The sequence below is a fragment of the Oryx dammah genome, unplaced genomic scaffold, assembly GCF_014754425.2.
Source record: "Oryx dammah isolate SB20612 unplaced genomic scaffold, SCBI_Odam_1.1 HiC_scaffold_27, whole genome shotgun sequence".
NCBI classification, from domain to species: Eukaryota; Metazoa; Chordata; class Mammalia; order Artiodactyla; family Bovidae; genus Oryx; species Oryx dammah.
Window position 1 is genome coordinate 7,066,635 of NW_024070211.1, and position 19,629 is coordinate 7,086,263.

The following is a 19,629-nucleotide window of genomic DNA, read 5'->3' on the forward strand; positions in this document are numbered from 1 at the left end:
ATGAGAGAACTCCATTTTCTCAAACTTTTCTCGTGCACTTAGCATGTGCTCTGGGCTACACTACGGTGTGACTCAAGTTCAGGACAAAAGAGGAACTGATTAACTTGATCCGCACAAGTGTCAGAAACCTCTTCACAGAGGAGACGACTTCTCAAGAATTTCGAGGCTGCGGGCAGGGAGGACCGGAGGGAACCACAAGCCGGGGGAGCTGCAAAGTAATTTCCTTGACAGGGGAACACAGTCGAAGTGTCAGGGCTAAGCGGCCGAGGGTGGGCCTCGGGAAGCGACTTGGTGGAGTATCTTGCATCGTAAGAGATGGTTACACGGCTAGGTGAACGTAACTCGGGAACTCAAAGCCCCCTTCGGTGACGCCCCACGGCAGGGAACCATCGGGTTCCAAGGGCCGCGGGACCCGCGAACCGGGCAGCCCCGGTATAAGCCGCGATCCGGGTGAGCCGCTCACGTCCCTTCCCCGGCGCCGGACGCGCGCGGGGCTCGGAGTCGCCGTGAGGGGTTGGCGCTGACTGCGTCCTTGGGTACCGAGCCTGGCCGGGCGGGCGCCTCCCGGGAGAGACAGTGTCACCCGGGCCCCCGCAGAGGGCCGGCCACCGGGACCGCGGCGGTTATTCCCGACATGCTCCTCTCGGGGAGGATTTCAAACCTTCGGCCACAGCCAACTCCCCTCCCTCGGCCCCGTCGGGCCCCAGCAACAGGCGGTGGCCCGCGTATCATTGGCCGGGTCGCGCGAAAGCGTGTTTTGATTGGCCGCAGCGCCTCCCGGCCCCGCTTCAGCGCTCGCCGCCGCCTCCATTTTGTCGGTAGAGACAGGAGGAGGAGGTCGGTTGAGACGTTGAGGTGGCCAGCAGCTCGCTCGTCGGTGCTCGTGGGCTTCGCCCGTTCCGTGCCTCGTCTCTCCCTGGAAGGGGAGGGGGGCTTCGAAGCCGAGCAGAAGCCGCCGCCGCCGTAGTCCCGGGCTTGAAGTCGGTGAGTGGCGGCGGCGCGACGGGTGCGGCCATGTTGGCGGCGGCGCTCCCTATTGTTGGGGGAAGGAGGCGAGATCCGAGGCTGGGGGGGCGCGGGCGGCCCGGAGGAGCGGGTTCCCGGGCCGGGCTCGAGGGACGCGGAGCGACTTGGAAGCCCAACCCCGTTGCGGAAGACCCGAACTTTCCGGGCTCGCTTTGGGAATGACTCAGGGTCTGGAAACTTAAATTTCTTTAGGGCGTTGGAACAGTCTGGAAGGGCCTCTCACCCTTTCGAGAAGAGCTTCTTGCTTGGTAACTTGGCTTCTTAGACTATCAGGTGGAATCGCAGATGTTTAATGTTTATAATAGTGATTGTTTTATGTATTTAAGACGGGAAACTGCTTGTTATGGCTTGTGAAACTTATTTTAAAACGGGGAGGAGTCAAGAGTTCATAACCAAAGGAAGCGCTGCGTGACGTAAACATGTTGGGAGAGGAGGCTCTGCTAAAACAGATACGTGATGTGTCTAAAGATTGGAAAATTCTGGTGGGACTTTAAAAACACGGTCTTTAGGAAACAAATTTTAAGCACATTTCTTGGCATGACTGTAGAGGCTAACATTCCCATGGTTTGACATTTCGGTCACTAAATCCATGTGAGACATTATTTTCTGCCTTTTTGTTAAGTAGCCATTCTTTAAATTTTTTCTAGAGTAAATATAAACGATCACTTTCTCTGTTTTTTAATTGAAATAATGAAGAAATCGTTGCTTTTCTAGCTAAGACTTCTCTCAAACTTGTGTGCTGAGGAGACTCAGATGTTGGCCTCAGCTCCTAGGCTGAACTCAGCAGATCGGCCCATGAAAACTTCTGTATTGAGACAAAGGAAAGGATCTGTCAGAAAGCAACATCTATTATCCTGGGCGTGGCAGCAAGGAAGAGGACAGGTAGTGGAAATCCTGCAATCGGAAAAGCAGACTGAAAGGTATCAAAAACTTACAGTTGTAATGGGGCAGACATTTTATGATGGACTCATTCTAAACCAGGATCTTCCCTGGTGGCTCAGACGGTAAAGCGTCTGCCTACAATGCTGGAGACCTGGTTTCAATCCCTGGGTCGGGAAGATCTCCTGGAGAAGGAAATGGCAACCCACTCCAGTACTCTTGCCTGGAAAATCCCATGGACGGAGGAACCTGGTTAGGCTACAGTCCATGGGGTGACAAAGAGACATGACAGAGCGACTTCACTCACTCACTCACTCATTCTAAACTAGAGCTTCCCAGGGGACTCCATGATAAAGAATCCACCCGCCAATGCAGGAGACCCGGGTTAGATCCCTGGGTCAGGAAGATCCCCTGGTGGAGGGAATGGAAAGCCACTCCCAGTTCTTTGCTGGAGAATTCCATGGACCGACGAGCCTGGCAGGCTATAGCCCATGGGATTGGAAAAGGTCGGATATGACTGAGCATGCACACGGGCACATCCTAAACGAATTGTTTTTAAATGCAGTATTATTTAGATTTGTTGGTATACTCATTTGTTTCTTAGGAAGGTAATAAAGGCTGTACAAGTGTGAACGTACAGTAAAGCTAAAGCAGCTGAACAGCACATACGTGAGTCTTCTTCGAGATATTTGGAGTTGCAAATCGGGGCCACTGAAGTTTTGTACTATGTGGAATTTCACTCAGTATTTTGTTTCCACTCACAGGTGACAAAGAAGCTGAAGATGGGTGGTGGAGAGAGGTATAACATTCCAGCCCCTCAAACTAGAAATGTTAGTAAGAACCAACAACAGCTTAGTAGACAGAAGACCAAGGATCAGAATTCCCAGATGAAGATTGTTCACAAGAAAAAGGAAAGAGGACATACTTATAATTCATCATCAGCTGCATGGCAGGCCATGCAAAATGGAGGGAAGAACAAAAATTTTCCAAACAATCAAAACTGGAACTCTAGCTTATCAAGTCCCACCTTACTTTTTAAGTCTCAAACTAATCAGAACTATGCCGGGGCCAAGTTTAGTGAGCCACCATCACCAAGTGTTCTTCCTAAACCACCAAGCCACTGGGTTCCTGTCTCCTTTAATCCTTCTGATAAAGAAATAATGACATTTCAACTTAAAACCTTACTTAAAGTACAGGTATAAAATGAGATAAAGTACTAACATTTAAGCTTAGTCATATTTAAGGATAACTGGCAATTGTTTCAGACCAAATTCACTAGGGAATTAATCTGTAAAACTGATTAACATAGAAAATATAATTAGACCATCTTAATTGTTTTATGTGCACTGTGATGGTAGAAATCAGTATAGTTTAAAATAACTGAATTATGGATAATTGTATTTGATCTCTTCACTAGTATTCTCAATTGAGTAACCATACAAGTGAAACCATTCAAGTTTAGATTTGGGGAATGGTAAAGGAATCAACTTTTTATATTGCTTGTTGGGGGAAAATACTGGAGATTATCATTTCATGGGTCAGCAGATTGACTTATTAATATATGGTAAATCTGATTATAATCATCCAGTTAAAGACATACAGGGGTTGAAAACTATTTGAATCTTTGAGACGTTATTGTCCTAGAGACAGCTGAATCAATACACCTAAACCAGTAGTATGACAACCTGATGCACTGCCTAAAGAAAATGTGAAAAAAAATTTTTTTTTTTTTTTTTTAGAGAATAGTATTTTAATGAACTGTATGGTGGTGAATGTGTAAAGGGCACTAGGGGCTATTTAGAATGAAACAAGTATACCCCATTGGCCCTGTTATGTGCAGTGGATAGTGTCTGCCAACAAATGCACCAAAACCATTTTTTTTAGAAACAGTATTTGGTGTTCAGAGTAGCTTTCAAAATACATTTTTGTATGATGGCACTGCACAAGCTATTCTGACAGTGATATGGCTTTAAATCATCCCTGCAAAGGTTTTTTAAAGTTGAGAGCTGTATAATGTGAAAGTTCTGCAGACCTAGGAAAGAGCCATGTAAATATATATAATAAAATTGTAGCATATGTAAAGTTTTGTTGGCATTTATCCTACAAAAATAGAATATTTTAGTATGAATTTGCTGAATGTAAGACATGGACTCTTATACTATGGCCTAATTTTAAAGGTCAAAAAACACCCCACAAACCTGTTTTTAAATTTTGCCCTTGTGCTGAAGTGCCAGTGTATGTATGTTATAATTGATCTTGCTGTAAACTATATTTCAACGTAAATCCTAGTGTAAGTTTTATATAACTGAAAAGGTTTTAAGCTGCTAAAACACTTGCTATTTTTGAGATGTGAAATGCAGTATGGGGTTATTTTTTTTCCTTAAACCCAAAGATTAACTATTAAGCAGTCCCTCCAACCTTAAAGATTCCTTTTGGCTTTCAACAACTTGTGTAGCCTATGTATAGTGTACAACGTCAGTGTATTTTTTTTTCCTTGTCAACAGGTGCAACCCAGGGGACCAACTTATTGCAAAAGATGTAATTTCTTGCATAATACCTTGATAACATGTTTTGCTTACTTTAAACATGCTAATTAAAACAGCCAACCCAGTAGTAAAAATAAAGCGTGTGTATGGCGGGGGGGGGGCGTCTATTTTCTAATCTGGCAGCTTTTTTTAATACTTTTAAGCAGATTGGCTAAATTGTTTCTCCAAATAGAGGTGAGATAGTATTGTCCAAGTCAAATGATGATATCCTAAAAACAAGTTTTATATAGTACTTAATGTACATACATGAATTCGAAGCATGAAATTAAAAAATAAAGTTGTTTCTTCCCCACTGGCTTGTGTTTATTGTATAGAAATTGTTATGACTACCTATTTGCATAATTAACCCCACTGAAATACAACAGAACCATTGGTTTTTAAGAAGCAACCCATTTGCTGACAAAGACTTTTGGGTTAGCAACTATACATTAAAAAGGCAAATGACCTCCTCTTTACAGCAGGGCTAACAGTAAAAGGCCATAGAATATTTCAGGAACTTTAAAGTTTGTGAATTTATTTCATACTCAGTAAAGCAGATTTAATTGCCTAAGATGGCTTAGGTTTGTAGAAAAAATCAGAATTATTCAATTGACAGGAACATTTGTGTTACCTATTTGTTAACATACAGTTTTCACAAGAGGGCCTTGGGGAAAAAAGAACTATAACCAGCTTTCTAATGCATTGCAAAAGACAGGGTAGCTTAAAGTAGTTTTAAGTTCCACACTAAGCAGGCTGCGATGCTCAGGGCCAGGCTGTGTGTTCTCATGCACTCTTCTGAGTTGTCACCTTTCTCCTGTGTCCCACTGTAATTTCCATGAGCAATAATGCAAACAACTGCCAAGTGCTCTTTTGTGCCCTGCTGGAATCCACTGGACTGAACAGTCCTTATCCCAGGCATTAAGTTAGGGTTTGATGTATACATACAAATATATATTCTAGATTTTTTGGCTTGGAATTGACTCAAGTGGTAAAAAATGCTCACTACAAAAATTTTAATAGCTAAGGGTAACTTTATACCTTTAGATACAAAGTTATGGTTAGCCTACAAGAAGTATGTTGACATCAATTTCCCAAATTGTTCTAAGAACCCAAAAGTTTAGAATTCATCTTGTAGGGCTGTGGTCAGCAAAAGCACGAGCCTTGTCAGTGTTATAATTTAAATATCATCTCTTTGATGGCAGCATATACAGTTCGATAGAATCTTCAGTCTATAACCTATCTTTACACTTAAGTTCTCTTTAGAATCTTCAGTCTATAACCTATCTTTACACTTAAGTTCTCTTCATCCCAGAAGCAAAAGCACAAGATGGGAAAAAACCAAAGGGTTTTGGGTAAGTTTTCTAGTGTTTCTTTAACTGTATTCTCATAGGCAATTACTTTGTAAAATAAGTGGGATAAAGTACATCTCCAACCTCTTACACAAATGAGGAAAGCCTACCCAGTCACAAATCTGTCAGGCAGAGCTAAACCTAAAAAAAATAAAATAAAAAATTCAAGATTTTTTGGATCCTTGACCAGTTTTATTTCATTATCTAGCATTCAGAGATGTGCTCTACAAAAAACTAGACACAAAAAGGCCTTTTACTTCTTTACAAACTACTCTGTCAATTATCAATAAAATCAATTTACACACCTTGCTTTTTAGGCCAAATATGAAAAGAATCCCACCTTTAACATAAGGGTGAAACAACTGTTAGGAATACAGAGGAACAACACAATGAACATAACCAACACTGCTAAGGGAGGGACAAAGGGAAAACCCAAAAGGAACCTTTACCATAGCAGCTAGCTATGTGTTACAGATAGATAACAGTAGTTGTGAATAGGTTGCTGACTTCATTTATCAATGAGGACATTAACACCTGGGATTCCAGGTGTACAAAGCTTTGACAGACCTCTTAGTTGAACACTGTTACTCCTGAGCTACCATTGTGCTGTTCAAGTTCACAGCCTCCCTACTTCAAAATATCTCAGGATTTTGTAAACAAAAATGTTCAAAATGCAATACAATGTGATCAAAATTTGGAAAGCTAATTGGAAAGTGAGTGGACAGCTGCTGTCAACAGCTGATCTTGGATTACATTTAACTTCTTTTTCATCCAAGAAAGTTCCAAAAAACTATTTGTAATTAAATTATGTTCATAAATCTATTAAATCTTGCAAGTGAATTCTAGATTCCATTGTATTAATTGTATAAGTTATTAAATTTACCTATTTGATTTAAAAAGATGAACCAAATGAAAAACCATGGACACCAACTAGTATCTGCCACTTACGTGCTGTGTGGTCTTGTGCAAGTTTGAAATATTAAAAAATGAAGCAGGGGTAAAAATACCTCCATTTCACATCTCCCTTAGATGTATTCTGCTATATTTTCAAAATCTTTATAAAGGCTTAAACACTTCTGTATTTTTAGGTGAATAACTTTAGATAAAAAGTTTTAAATGCAGCAGAAATAAGACAAAAATATGCAAGTGATAAAATCAATGTATAGGTAAACTGCACATCCTAATGAGGAACTAAGGAATCCAAAACATTTTGTGATACTACAAAAGTTATTTATTCACTATACACAGAACATGTCCCCTATAAAATGTACATGTAAATCACTAAAAAGTATAATTTGGTGAACATTTTCTCAATTACAGAACATACTAAATCAGTTGGGAATTAACAGCTCTCTGTCTGCCTCAAAATAATCTTAATTATAGCACCCAGAGTCTCCTTTACATCTGATGCAAAGTTAAATACTTATTTTGGGGATTGTTGCCTAATATGTGTTTGAGGAGGCAGAGTTAACAATTAAATATAACTCTAGTATATTACAGTCACTGCACAATAAATCAGTTTATTACAGATTAAAACAAATCATTTTTTCATTATTTGTATTAATGGGATGCAAACAAATACTGGATACTTTTAAATGGCAAATAACCACAAAATTGCTTCTTTGATAGTATATTGGATTTTATAATTACATAGGATATAAATGGTGTAAAATATTGTTATAATACACCTCAAACAAGACAATGAGGCCACAGTTATGATTCACTAGATTGTGCTCAGTAGACATTTATTGAATAAGTGAGTTTTATCTGTTTTTCTCCCCAATTACCCAGTACAATTTTGGGGGCATAATAAGGGCTCAGTAAATGTTTGCTGTATATACTGACTAGGAAAGAGGTGAGAAGAGATGGACCCTCTTAGCTGGATGTCAAGTATCATAATTGGAATTTACAAGGGAGCGTGTTTAAGGAAGATGTAAACCACATATGGCATACAAGTAAGGAAACTCAGATGCCAACAAAGCAAAGCATTAGCAGAAAACACTGGCACTGGAATAATAAACAAAGGCAAGATTTCCCAATAGCAAAAATAGAACTGACTTTAAGAGATAACCAAGTTTATATTGGACCATACCTTTTCTCACCCAATTCACTTTGAGACAGACCAATAGAGGCACTGTAAGAGACTATGGCTGTCTTCCTTGATATTCAGACATCCTAGTTTCCAATAATTTAACATGGACCTGTTACCCATGAATCAGTATAAACCTATTCAGATTTAGGGATTAGTTTCCACAAGTACAAAGTTGAATTTCCTTTTATTTGTCCTAAAATGCTTACTTTCAAACTTGAAGGGACTTCAAATATTCCATGTAGTTTCCATAACATTCTTTTATCTTTTCAGACCAGAGTCAAAATATTCGTACAGTATTCATACTGCAGCACCTTCCACCCACCCTTTGGTCGCTTGAACTGCCCTTCTTTGGTTCTTTTTCCGCTTTCTCAGATCTTTCTTGAAGTGTAGTAAGCAGAACTGTACTGGGTATTCCAGCTGCAGTTTGGTCTTAAATAAAAGAAGGATGTTTGTCAGTTTGGTTTTTCTTTATTCTTCTCTGTGGTATACAGGATTTTGTTAGTTGAACTGGATGTAGCAGCTTACAGGGCCAAATTTTCAAGAGAATAGTATAATAGTTCCCAGGTCTTTTTCCTGGGTTGTAACTTAAGAGCTCATACTCTATGTAGCACCTTTCCTTAAGCATTATGTCATTATTCTTCTTGTTTACTTGGCTTCAAAAAAAAATGCAGAGAGATCTTAAGTAAAAAGAGAGGTGAACTGTCAGCTCTCACTTGAGTCTTGATATGTTCTACTCCAATAATGGCTTGTGCCAGACACACAGTACATACTCAATAATTATGCAACTATGTAACCCACCATTAAAGCCCTCTATAAGGATCCTCAAGTATCAGTAGTATCCCTATCATGGGTTCAACTATAAAATAGTCCCTCTGAAGCCATGTTAAATATGTCACTTTAGAAATAACAAAGTTCTCAAGAAAGTCTAAAAATAAGTGACACATAAAAAAACTGAAAACACCAGGCCTTCTAATCCTATATGGACTGAGAACAATTTCAATGGGTTATTTCCTCAATCTACTCTATTTATAGTCCACTAAAAAAAAAAAAAAAAAAAAAAACATCTAAGGATCAGGCCTGAGCTCAAATCCTGGATTTGCCTTTTATAGCCTTTTCTTTGTGCCTCAGTTTATCATCTGTGACATGGAGAAAATAAAAGGATCTTTCTTACAGAGTTCATGATGAGTAAATGAATACATAAAACTTGAGAACAGTGTCTGGCACATCATATCAGCTATACTTGTTTTCATTATAAAGCTAGAACTCAGACCACAAAACACCTAAACCAGTTTCCCAGTGATTCTCACTTAACATTAAGTGCTCACCAACACTGAACGCAAAAATATTTTAAATCATGCCATAAAGATAAAGCCCAATCCATCTTGTTTAGGATGGGGACGAGTAGAATTATTGGTCCATCTAATAATGAAAATATAAACTTAAAAATCTGACTCACATTTCATTTTAATGCATATCTTAATACAAGTAACCTAAGTTATTTAACCCAAGGGGTTTAATATGCAATCGTGAAACAACTTTTGAAATTACATAGGAAATTTTAAGTACTATGTAAAAGATGTACCTTTCTGGCAAGTTCTATCATTTCCAAAGTAAAAGTTGTGCCTAGTGCAACACTGATTTAAAATACTCCTAAATCTATAAAGAATTGTTTCCACTGTTATTTTAGAATCTCATTCAAAACTATAATAATTCCAGTTAATCATTATTTCCTTCATTTTGTTTTTATTATAGCATGTTTGCTTAATTTACAGCAAGCAGAAAATAAGCTGGGTCTTGTTTTGATCCAAACATTGATGTTTTAAAGGTTGTACACAATATTTGTTAAAAAGAACATATAAAAATACCTTTTTAGAAGCTTCTATAAGAAAGAAAATACAAAGTTTAACCCCACAACTTTCCTCTTTGCTAGAACTGCGAACTACTGCTACAGTTTTAAATAGACTTTTTGTTTAAACTATACATCCAGGAAAATCTAAAAAAATTAAAGAAACGTGCATATAAATGATTGCATAGCAGAACATGAACATTAACTGCAAACAGTAAAGAAATGAGTTAGAAATACTATCAAATATACAAAGGTTCTAGAATCAATCTTTAAACACATTCCACGAACAGTATTTAAAAACCACCTTTTGTTCTTTACAGGCAAGGCCTAGATCTCTAAAACCAAAACTGCAAAAAGTAATCCTCTAAAAGGGATAGTTTTCCCACAACATTTCTTACTTATGCCTGTAAGCAAGCAATCTAAAATTTTAAAGATGCTAGTTTTTACTCTGAAATGAGACTGGACATATCAAGTCACTTTTTATTGCCCCCAAATGATCTCACAGAGAGATGTTAGAAATTTTTATAAAGAGTATGGTATTATTCTCTTATTTTTATCAGGTACTAACTACGCTGATAATCAAAAACTCAAAGAGATGTGACTTTCTTGAAATTAATTTTTCTCAGTTATTTTAAATCTCATGGCACCAGAGAATCACTTAGAATGGGAGTGTTGTTTTTTAACTTGCCTCACGTTAAATAAACTGAGGTGTGAAGAACAAGCTTCCTTCATAAAGAAATGGGCACATTTTGATACAAATGCACACACCAAGTGCTTTAAGCATCAAAATTCAGTCCTCTTACACTATGCACACTCACAAACAAAACCTCCTTTGAAACACTTTACTTGCTTTTAACAGCAGTAAGAAAACTATGCAATATTATGGTCAACAACGCTCCTTAAAGTTGAGAGTAACTACATAAGAGCATTCTTTTCCCCTTAAAATTATTTCTGCCATCATCAACCTGCCCAAGTTTTAAGGTGAGTTTTTCCGACGTTTGTATGGTTCCAAATCTTCATAGAAACCAGGAAAAGTGAAGGCTCCTTGTTTCAATCAAACAATCTGCCTGAAAATGCTACTTAACCCACTTGTCATTTTCCAAGACAGTGGGGGTTAACAAAAGAACTATTCCACACTGAGCCATAAATTATCATCACGGGCCTAGACATCTTGACAAGACAAACAGGTCCACCCTGAACCTAAATGTGTCTGGTCGGTCAGTGTTGTACTGTGGCTACAACTTCACTTTTTTATCATCCTATCTTATTAGCAAGCTACATTTCTAGGTTAACAGTTCTACCAAGTATGGATATGAAAGTTTATTTTTAATAAGACAATGTTGCAAATTATGGTCAACCAACATCTTTTCACCAATACTTCAAGCATAAAAAATGAGAATCTTTACAAAAATATACAGAGACACCACGAATTGGTAGCTGCCCATAACATTAAACAAACTGGACTCTTAAGAGTGGCTTCTCAACAGCATATCATTTTAATTATAACCATTGCCTGGTACAGGGAAAACTGACAAGTGTTTTTTAAGCATCATTGCAACATTGTATTCCTGATAATTTAAGTAAACCAAACTATGAGTAAATGAATGATACATGCCTAAAAATATCATGGTTTATACTATCAGTGGCCACTGGACTTAGGACTAGTCCAAGACCTTGACCTAGATTTTGACCTAGACCTAGACTGTGATCTTGACTGAGATTTGGATCTAGGTGGTTCTTTTTTCCTTGATTCCTTTTCATATCTTGAGCCAGACTTATAATGTGTTTTGGAATCTGTTTTAGAGGTGCCTCTAGTTTTGGTGTGAGATGCAGACCTAGAACGTGATTTAGCCTTCATTTCTTTCTTGGGCTGGGACTTGGACCGTGATCTTGAATTGGATTTAGATCTTGAAAAAGATCGATTTCGGTGTTTGAATCTTTCAAAACAGAGGAGAAATACAATTAGAGTAAAAATTAGATTCTATATTAATCAAATTTGTTTTTAGAGCAAAAGTTCACTCTGAAATTGAAAAATGTATCAAGCCTTTTTCAAAGCAAAGTTATTTACCTATCATTGTCGGAGTGGCTTCTGCTACGCCGTGGTCTTCCAGTCGGTCTACTGCTAAAAAGTACATCAGAAAAAGCAAACAGTGACACATGTCTGTTTATAAGTTTCTAATTTAAAAAGTGAGCCATAAAACTTTTAAAAATAAAGCAGTAAAAATATTTTAAGTCTCAAGGAAGCATACAATATACATAATTAAAAAGTATACAAAAAGATTTTAAAAAATTAAAGACTAACAAAGTTTTTCTCACAGATCACTGCGGTACACATCACTTACTTTCTAGGACTATAAGATCTTCTATAGTTGTAATCGAAGGACCGACTTCTTGATCTTCTTCTGTCATAACTTCGGCTTCTAGAACGTCTGTATCTGTCATAATCATCATAGCGTGAAGAACTATACACATTCCTCCCTTCCTTGGCTTTCATCTGATTTGGAGCTATGAAACAGAGAAGGGAAATATTTATAAACATTAAAAATTTAATATTTAAGCCTTCAAATTATAGGAAAATTTCCTGTAATACTTTCCCTTTTGCCCCCAAATCTGTGTCAAGGCTAACTGTGAGTATCTTGGAAAAGGTATTTATTTTCAAGCAAGGCTACTAGGAGATGGTTTTATGTTAAAAATGATACTCTCAAATATCTCAATTTTTTTTTTTCCCCAAAGACCTCTCACATCTAGTTTGTTGTCCAAAATAAGCCAACTACTTTAACATCAGGAAAATATTTTTAAAATTCCAAATTAAAACACAAATGACTTTTGAACCACATGCTAATTTGGAACAATCTCACCATAGATTCCATTCATCTGGAACACAATTAACAATGACAAAATACTTAATGGTGGCCTATGAACAACATGTAGTGTCAAAATGCAACAACATACATTTAGTTATATAGTTCTGAGAAACCATGACAAAGAAAACTAACACTTGCTGAATGCCTTGGTGGTGGTTTAGTCACTAAGTCGTGTCCGACTCTTGTGACCCCATGGACTGTAGCCTGCCAGGCTCCTCTGTCCATGCTCCACGCAAGAATACTGGAGTGGGTTGCCATTTCCTTCTCCAGGGGATATTCCTGACCCAGGAATCGAACCCGAGTCTTCTGCACTGCAGGCAGATACTCATATCCTTGGACAGGCCTCAATCCTTTCATTAATCTCATTTGATCCTATGAAGCAGATTTACGTATACTTTATGTATGTGTGTATGAAGGTATAAATAATACAGTGACTACCCAGGAATCTATCATCCAACCCAAGAACTAGAGAATTACCAATAGCTTGTATCTACCTAAGTGATACTCGTCTCTTCAGTAACTATTTTAATCTCTATTTTTTACTACCTTGCTTAAGGTAACATAAAGGTTAAGCCAGAATTTAAACCCAGGTCCATTTGACGGCAAAGCCTGTACTTCTGCTTTATTAGCATGCAGCCGACACCTGGTGTATGCCTGCATTAACAAAAATCAAGTACTAATAATAGCATCTATTTTAGGTTTAATCTATATACTCTTTCCCAGTCTGTCAACTTCTACAGCCAGGCACCTACATAATTACTCAATATACAATGATGATCTTTATAAGGAAGGGAAACAGCTCAAGAGAACCAAAACTTTACAAATTTTATTCCTTTCGATTACACAATCAGTATATTAAACATGCCCTAACTGATAATAATGATCCACTTTCTTAGAGTCCAAACATACTTCAGGGATTCTAATCAATGCATTCTAAATCCTTATGTCTACCTTGAAATTCTGCAAAGTATTCAAGAATTCCCCCAAACTACAGTGTTCGGTTTCAAACAGACAGACATATTGCACAAATATTTCCAAGAAGCATTCTCAAAACAGTGTCTAAATATGATGTTTTTACATGTATTAGACATAAGAGTCCTTATACTTACTCTTTCGATCCCCCTGTGCAAACTGTATTTCAATTTGGCGTCCACAAATCCACTTTCTGTCCAAATTATGTAAAGCATCTTCGGCATCACGAACATCCTCAAATGTGCTAAATGTTAAGGGGCTCGGGAAGTTTTGCAAACTTTGATAATGAATGAGTTCAGTTGGTAAGTCTGGAACAATTTGCAATCTCTCAACATTATTCTAGAAAATCAAGACCCCACTAACTAGTTGGTTGATTCAGCTATAAACACTTCACAGTATTAAAGCACTTGTGGCTGAAAACACATGTGAATACATATTATAGTTATAATTGATATAAAGTCTGTTATAGCTGAACTACCAAGTAATCCCATCAGGATTTTCCTGTTTTAAGAATTTTACAGAAAAAGACAAAATAGAAAAACAAATGCCAATTTTATGTTGTATGCCAAAACAAAAATTTCTTAAAATAAAACCAAAACTGTTTTTCGTATTTTTGTTTCAAATGAAAAAAAAAATGCCAATAGTTCTTGTGTAAGCAAGCGGAATATACAAGAAATGAAAGCATTAACCTCAAATTAATCTTGCTATTTTTTCAGACATATCTAATCGATTATTTCATGTAGCTGTCTTACTATATACCACACTGAGAAGACTGATATGCTAGCCACTTGCAGCTATCAAGGACAGAATCAAGCAATACTATAGACATCACTATACTAGAAGCACATTACATCCATGCACAGACTATAAAAGCATGCTGTCAAGAAATTACAGACCATTTCTAAAGATTCCTGGACTAGAAAGCCCTAACCATGACACCAAGCATAAAGCTTCCCATGAAGAAATGGGTTTGGGACTGGTTTTCAATTTGAGAATTTCAAGATAATACTTTTAAGCCCAAAGCAGGAGTTGTTGCCGCTGCTACTGCTAAGTCACTTCAGTCGTGTCCAACTCTGTGCAACCCCACAGACGGCAGCCCATCAGGCTCCCCTGTCCCTGGGATTCTCCAGGCAAGAACACTGGAGTGGGTTGCCATTTCCTTCTCCAATGCATGAAAATGAAAAGTGAAAGTGAAGTCGCTCAGTTGTGTCTGACCCTCAGTGATCCCATGGACTGCAGCCCACCAGGCTCCTCCGTCCATGGCATTTTCCAGGCAAGAGTACTGCAGTGGGGGGCCATTGCTGGTACCCAGCTTTTGATCTGAGAGGCCAAGTTGCCTTGTTCTCCCCAGTCAATGTAAGCTTTACAAAATTCTTCTGGCCAAATTTAGTTCCTTTCCTAAAACCACCATTCTAATAGAAGCCAAGCACATATTGAAAGCAGTGTTTTAACAGGAAAGCTTCAAGTGGACCTAGGCTAGGTCTGCATGTGGATTTTCATTCTGTACTAAAATTCACTGTTCTAACTTGTCCATTTCTATTTCTTAAATTTGAGAGGAGTTCAGATCTTAAGTGCTGATTAAAAACATCCCAAAGTGATACAGTCCCTTCAAGACTGATATTAATATTCTCTTACTCCAGAGACTAAAAGGTCTGTCTCACTATATTTGCTATTTTTTTGTTCTGAAAGGACTTAAGGACCACAGCAGGGTCCCAGTTCTCTTTTCCTGAGGCTATTATGTGTAGTGAAGAAGAGGTTTTCTCAAGTCTTACATCATGAGGCTTTCATCATGAAAAGACAAAGGTTGATAGGCAATTTACAGCCCGGAATACTATAACCAAACACTCCTCCAGGTTAATGCAGTTGGGCTCTAAAATAATTGAAAAGAACAAGTTCCTTTAATGGTATACTACTTTGAGACAAAATAAAGGATTTGGACCATGAAGCATAAAAATTATTAATGAGAGCCAATCACCATCTGAGGCTATCCTCAAAAACAGAACCCTGGGTTAGATGAACCATGGTAAGGCTTTAACTTACCCGTTAAGAGACAGTTAGTTGGGAATGGGGTCAGATTAAAAAGAGAATGACACAAAGGCAGTCAAATATTCTGATGCCAGTTATGGAGAAATTTATACTCAAGGTCTTTGCAAAATCCTGATACCCATTTCTTTTTAACTATTTTAAGACCATAGAAAGATTTAATATATATAAAAATAGCTATAATTTGCCTTGAGGTTCCTTTGAATAATAACTCTTCCCTGGCTCAAGTATCACATACTCCTGAGTCAAACTGCTGATCCTGGTTCCCAGGCCACCCCCAAGCCAGGTAAAATCAGGTCAACACTCTAAGCCAGAATACACTGCTACTTCAAACAAACAAACAAACAAAAAACAAGTCAAATATAGCTCTTATCCTGTCTGTAACAGAGCTTTGCAACCAATTCTCACAACTGTCCTTGAGCAGAGGCCCTGCAGGAGTCGCAGCTTTGGGCATTTCCCCTAAGTCTCTCTAGAACTAAGTTTCCAGAGATCCGCTGAATATGAACAGTAAGAATTTAGGTTCACAGCCCAAACTTTTGCTGTCACAAGATGATCTCACAGAAGGAAATAATGTCAGCTGAAACTCTGGGCCAGGGAACAATTTCCCATAGATCCTAATTAGTGCTTATAGCAAGGATAAGGCTTTCTGCAGCCATTCTGGGACAACTGATCATATGTGCTAAAGCATTTAGGGCCACCAGGTTTCACAGAACTAAGCTTCAGATATTAGAAGAATGTGTGTGCCACCAGCATTCCCTTTAAAAACCTATAAACAGATAGTATCCCTCGTGGATATGACCTTCTAAGACCACCAGAACAGTTTCTAAGTAATCCCCAGTGCATGCACCTGTGTCCCCTTTCAGCATGCCTCTGTGGAGTCGGTTTGACTCCAGAACCTCATGCTACTCCAAGAGCCCTGCCTGCCACCCTATGGCACCTGACCACTTGGTCCAAAACAGAAATATGCTGAATTTAAGCTTAACAACATTACATCCTGGTACACTTTAACTTGACAAGCTAAGAGAGAGTGCATTTATACAAGACCACATCACAACATCAAAAGCCCACAAAATCAAGTTACAGGTTTTGTCCCTAGACCAAACCAGAAAAATTTTGGAAATTAACTGCTTACAAAACATTAGGAAAAAAGAAAAAAAAGAAAAAGAAAAAAAAAAAAAAACAAGGAAAATAGTTATTCTGTAGGATACATCAGGTATGACTCCTTTAATCTTGGCCATCATTCAACTTCATCTTGACCTTTAACTCTTTAAGTGCTTGTCAGAAGGACTTGTCATGAGATGCTTGGCCAAATATGACAGATGGCTTTATCTTTAACTTTGAAAAACAACCTTTTCCCCCTTTTGTAGATAAAGCGAGGCTTTGTCTCCCATTAGGCTTGTCCTTCTTCCAGCTTTTCTTTATATTTTCTTTTCCCAAACTCTCCCTTCTCTTCAAGCCTGATCCTTAAGAGGTCTTTGGCTTGTCTACTTGCCTTAAGTGTTGAACTCTACTCTAAAGGTTCTTTCATGCTTTCTCTTTGGGGTCGCCATTAACTGTACAGCTTTACATTCTCTGAGGTAACAACAGAGGACAGCAAATTAGGGGACAATATTAAAGAAGCTTACCTCATTGTTATTATACAGTCTGTTTTTGATCAAGTGATTCAAATTAACAAACAAGAATACCAAACTTTAATTGCTAAGCACAAGAACATATTAACCTTTAATTTGAGTTACATTAGAGGTGGTAGAGTGTATTCAAATTTAAATCACATATTATAATTGATTTGAGTTTCAGCAGCATGAATGGGAATTTAAATATTTTACTGTTTTTGGATTAACTTTAAGAAATAGAACAATGTGAGTCAGAATTAATTTAGAAAAAAATTGAAGACAAAACATTTATTAGAGGACCAAAAAAAAAAACACCAAAAAAAACTACTTTTTAGATGTTACCTCTTACAAAAACTTGAATTTCAAACTTCAACACCCCTCACTAATCAGCCATCTGAAGAAAGGATATTGAACATATGCAAATCCTCTTGGACGGCGAGTGTAGAAATCAAGTGGAACATACACATCAACTATAGGACCGTAACGACCAAACTCCCGACGTAAGTCTTCAGACCTAAAACGTCATAAGAAGACGCCAAATCTTTATGTTCACTCTTATAACAGTTTCTTTGTAAGAAATAGGTTTCTTTCTGTACTATCTTAAATAATGAAAGGGACTGTGCTATGTTCCTGGGTGACCTGAAACAAACAGGGAGAGCCAACTGTAAAAATATACAACATGTATCTTTTTGAGAAAGGACAGCCAGAATCCATGATTTTGGAACATTAATAATAAAGGAGCTGGTAATAAAACCTACTAGTATTTTACATCAACACGAAAACAGGACATTTAAGGAAACCTGATTACAACTTAATCTTCACTGCTTTTATCCACAGCCTTCCTAACTTCATAAAAAGTATAGTTAACATTAAATTGTATATAAGTATTGTTAATTAAAAAAACATTAAAGCAACTCTAGTATTCTGAAAAATACCAAGCACTTTTTTTGGCCCCAAATTTAACAGGTAAATACGGTTTGAAAAATAAAAAGACAAATATATAAAATTTCTCAATAAATGTCAATATGACATAAAGGGGAAATTTTCCTAGAAGCTAGAGTAATTACTATTGCTTACTTTCCCTACTTCAAAGTTAAGACAGAAAAATCACACAACGCTACCAAAATGGTTACTTGTGAAACCGTAAATCTGGTAACATCTCTTCCAAAAAATTCTGACCGCAACTCCAAGCAATTAAGGGAATTGGCGAGAACAAAGGGACGGTCCAGATTAATCCAATTTAGCTATCAACGCCCTAATGGTAGAAGCTTCCTAAACCTCCGTTTTCAAAGGGTGATCGGCATTTCCCGGAAAAGGGGAAGGACTACTTCGTACCGTCTCACTGGGAGAATTTTTTTTAATCTCTAATCTCAACATCCCTTTTTCTCCAAACATCTCCAACACCAAAAGAAAAAAAAAAAGAGAGGCAAATATAACACAGCAAAAAGGGTAGCAAATGCTACGCCACACTCCCCCCCGCCACGATCCCGTTATTTTACTGCAAAGCAATTTTAACTAAAAAAAAAAAAAACAAAACCTTGTGGGCCGAGGGGGCGTGGACCCCAAAAAACGTTAACTTCAAATCAATGGGGAGCTGATGATCGGCGGAGACCCGAGACTGGAACCGAAGAGAAGAAGCGGGGAGGAAGGCTCCCTCCATCTGCGGAGGGGGAGGGGGCCGAAACCCGCGCCACGCGGGCCGCGCTCCCGCGACCGCCCGGGAGGATCCGCGGCCGCCGCCCTCGCTCCCACGCGGCGGTTGAGCCGGCGGCGCGGCCTAGTTGAGGCCCGAAAGCCCGCGCGGTACCCGCCATCTTCACCCCTTCCCCTCCCCCCGACCCAGGCCCCATGCGTCGCCGCACCGGTCTTCTCCGACCGCCTGCGGCTTCCCCTGTACGTACCTGGTATCGTCGGCCACGTTCCTCACGAAGAGAGACGTGTTGGGGGGGCGCAGGTACCGGGACATGACGCCGGCGTTGAGTCTCCGCAGGGACACTAACGGGCTCAGCAAACCGTCCGCAGCTTCGGCGCCGGATCCTCCTCAGACACACACACACACACACACACACAGCCAGAGGGCTCCGCTACAGCGACCGCCTCTTCTCGCGAGACTTCACTCCTGCTCCCCCCCCCCCACCCCACCGACCAGGGCTCCACGCCGGGACCGGCAACGGTTCTTTCCCGCGAGATTACTAGGCGTGCGCCTGCGCACACGGGCGGCCTGAGTACGTGCCGCAGCCTCGGTCTCATTCATTGGCTTCTTGAGCTACCTCCCCCCTTTGCCCGTAGCCCGCTCTTTCTTTCTTTAAGGCTTTATTTTCCCGCCTTTTCCTGCCTTGGGTCGCTTTCCCCTCTCCTTCACCCCGCCCAAGTCAGGAAGCAAATGTTTTAACTTGTGCGCCATACTGTACAGTCGTTAC

At 39.1% G+C, this 19,629-nt stretch overlaps 2 protein-coding genes across 14 annotated transcripts; one reads left to right on the forward strand and one right to left on the reverse strand.

Annotated features, from left to right (window-relative positions):
• The first annotated feature begins 785 nt into the window (after positions 1 to 785).
• On the forward strand, positions 786 to 4,743 carry PNRC2 (proline rich nuclear receptor coactivator 2). The gene is made up of 3 exons (XM_040229696.1): positions 786 to 984; positions 1,741 to 1,946; positions 2,670 to 4,743. Exon 3 carries the CDS (start codon positions 2,688 to 2,690, stop codon positions 3,105 to 3,107), a length of 420 nt encoding a protein of 139 aa, XP_040085630.1. The 5' UTR covers positions 786 to 984; positions 1,741 to 1,946; positions 2,670 to 2,687; the 3' UTR covers positions 3,108 to 4,743.
• SRSF10 (serine and arginine rich splicing factor 10) lies at positions 4,544 to 19,367 on the reverse strand. 13 transcript variants are annotated; one of them, XR_005719137.1, is made up of 8 exons: positions 19,111 to 19,367; positions 17,552 to 17,723; positions 16,805 to 17,168; positions 13,691 to 13,787; positions 12,060 to 12,222; positions 11,786 to 11,839; positions 5,711 to 8,300; positions 4,544 to 5,666 (listed from the first exon to the last, which is right to left on the reverse strand). XR_005719137.1 is itself a non-coding variant. In XM_040229672.1 (7 exons), the coding sequence occupies exons 1-7, from the start codon at positions 19,173 to 19,175 to the stop codon at positions 8,240 to 8,242; spliced, it is 654 nt and encodes a 217-aa protein (XP_040085606.1). In that variant the 5' UTR covers positions 19,176 to 19,333; the 3' UTR covers positions 5,950 to 8,239. The 13 variants fall into 13 exon arrangements, 6 of the variants coding, with proteins under 6 accessions (XP_040085606.1, XP_040085608.1, XP_040085605.1 ...); XR_005719135.1 differs by having other exon boundaries at positions 5,711 to 11,654; XR_005719139.1 differs by having other exon boundaries at positions 11,786 to 11,836; positions 13,691 to 13,797.
• Between the last annotated feature and the right edge of the window lie 262 nt (positions 19,368 to 19,629).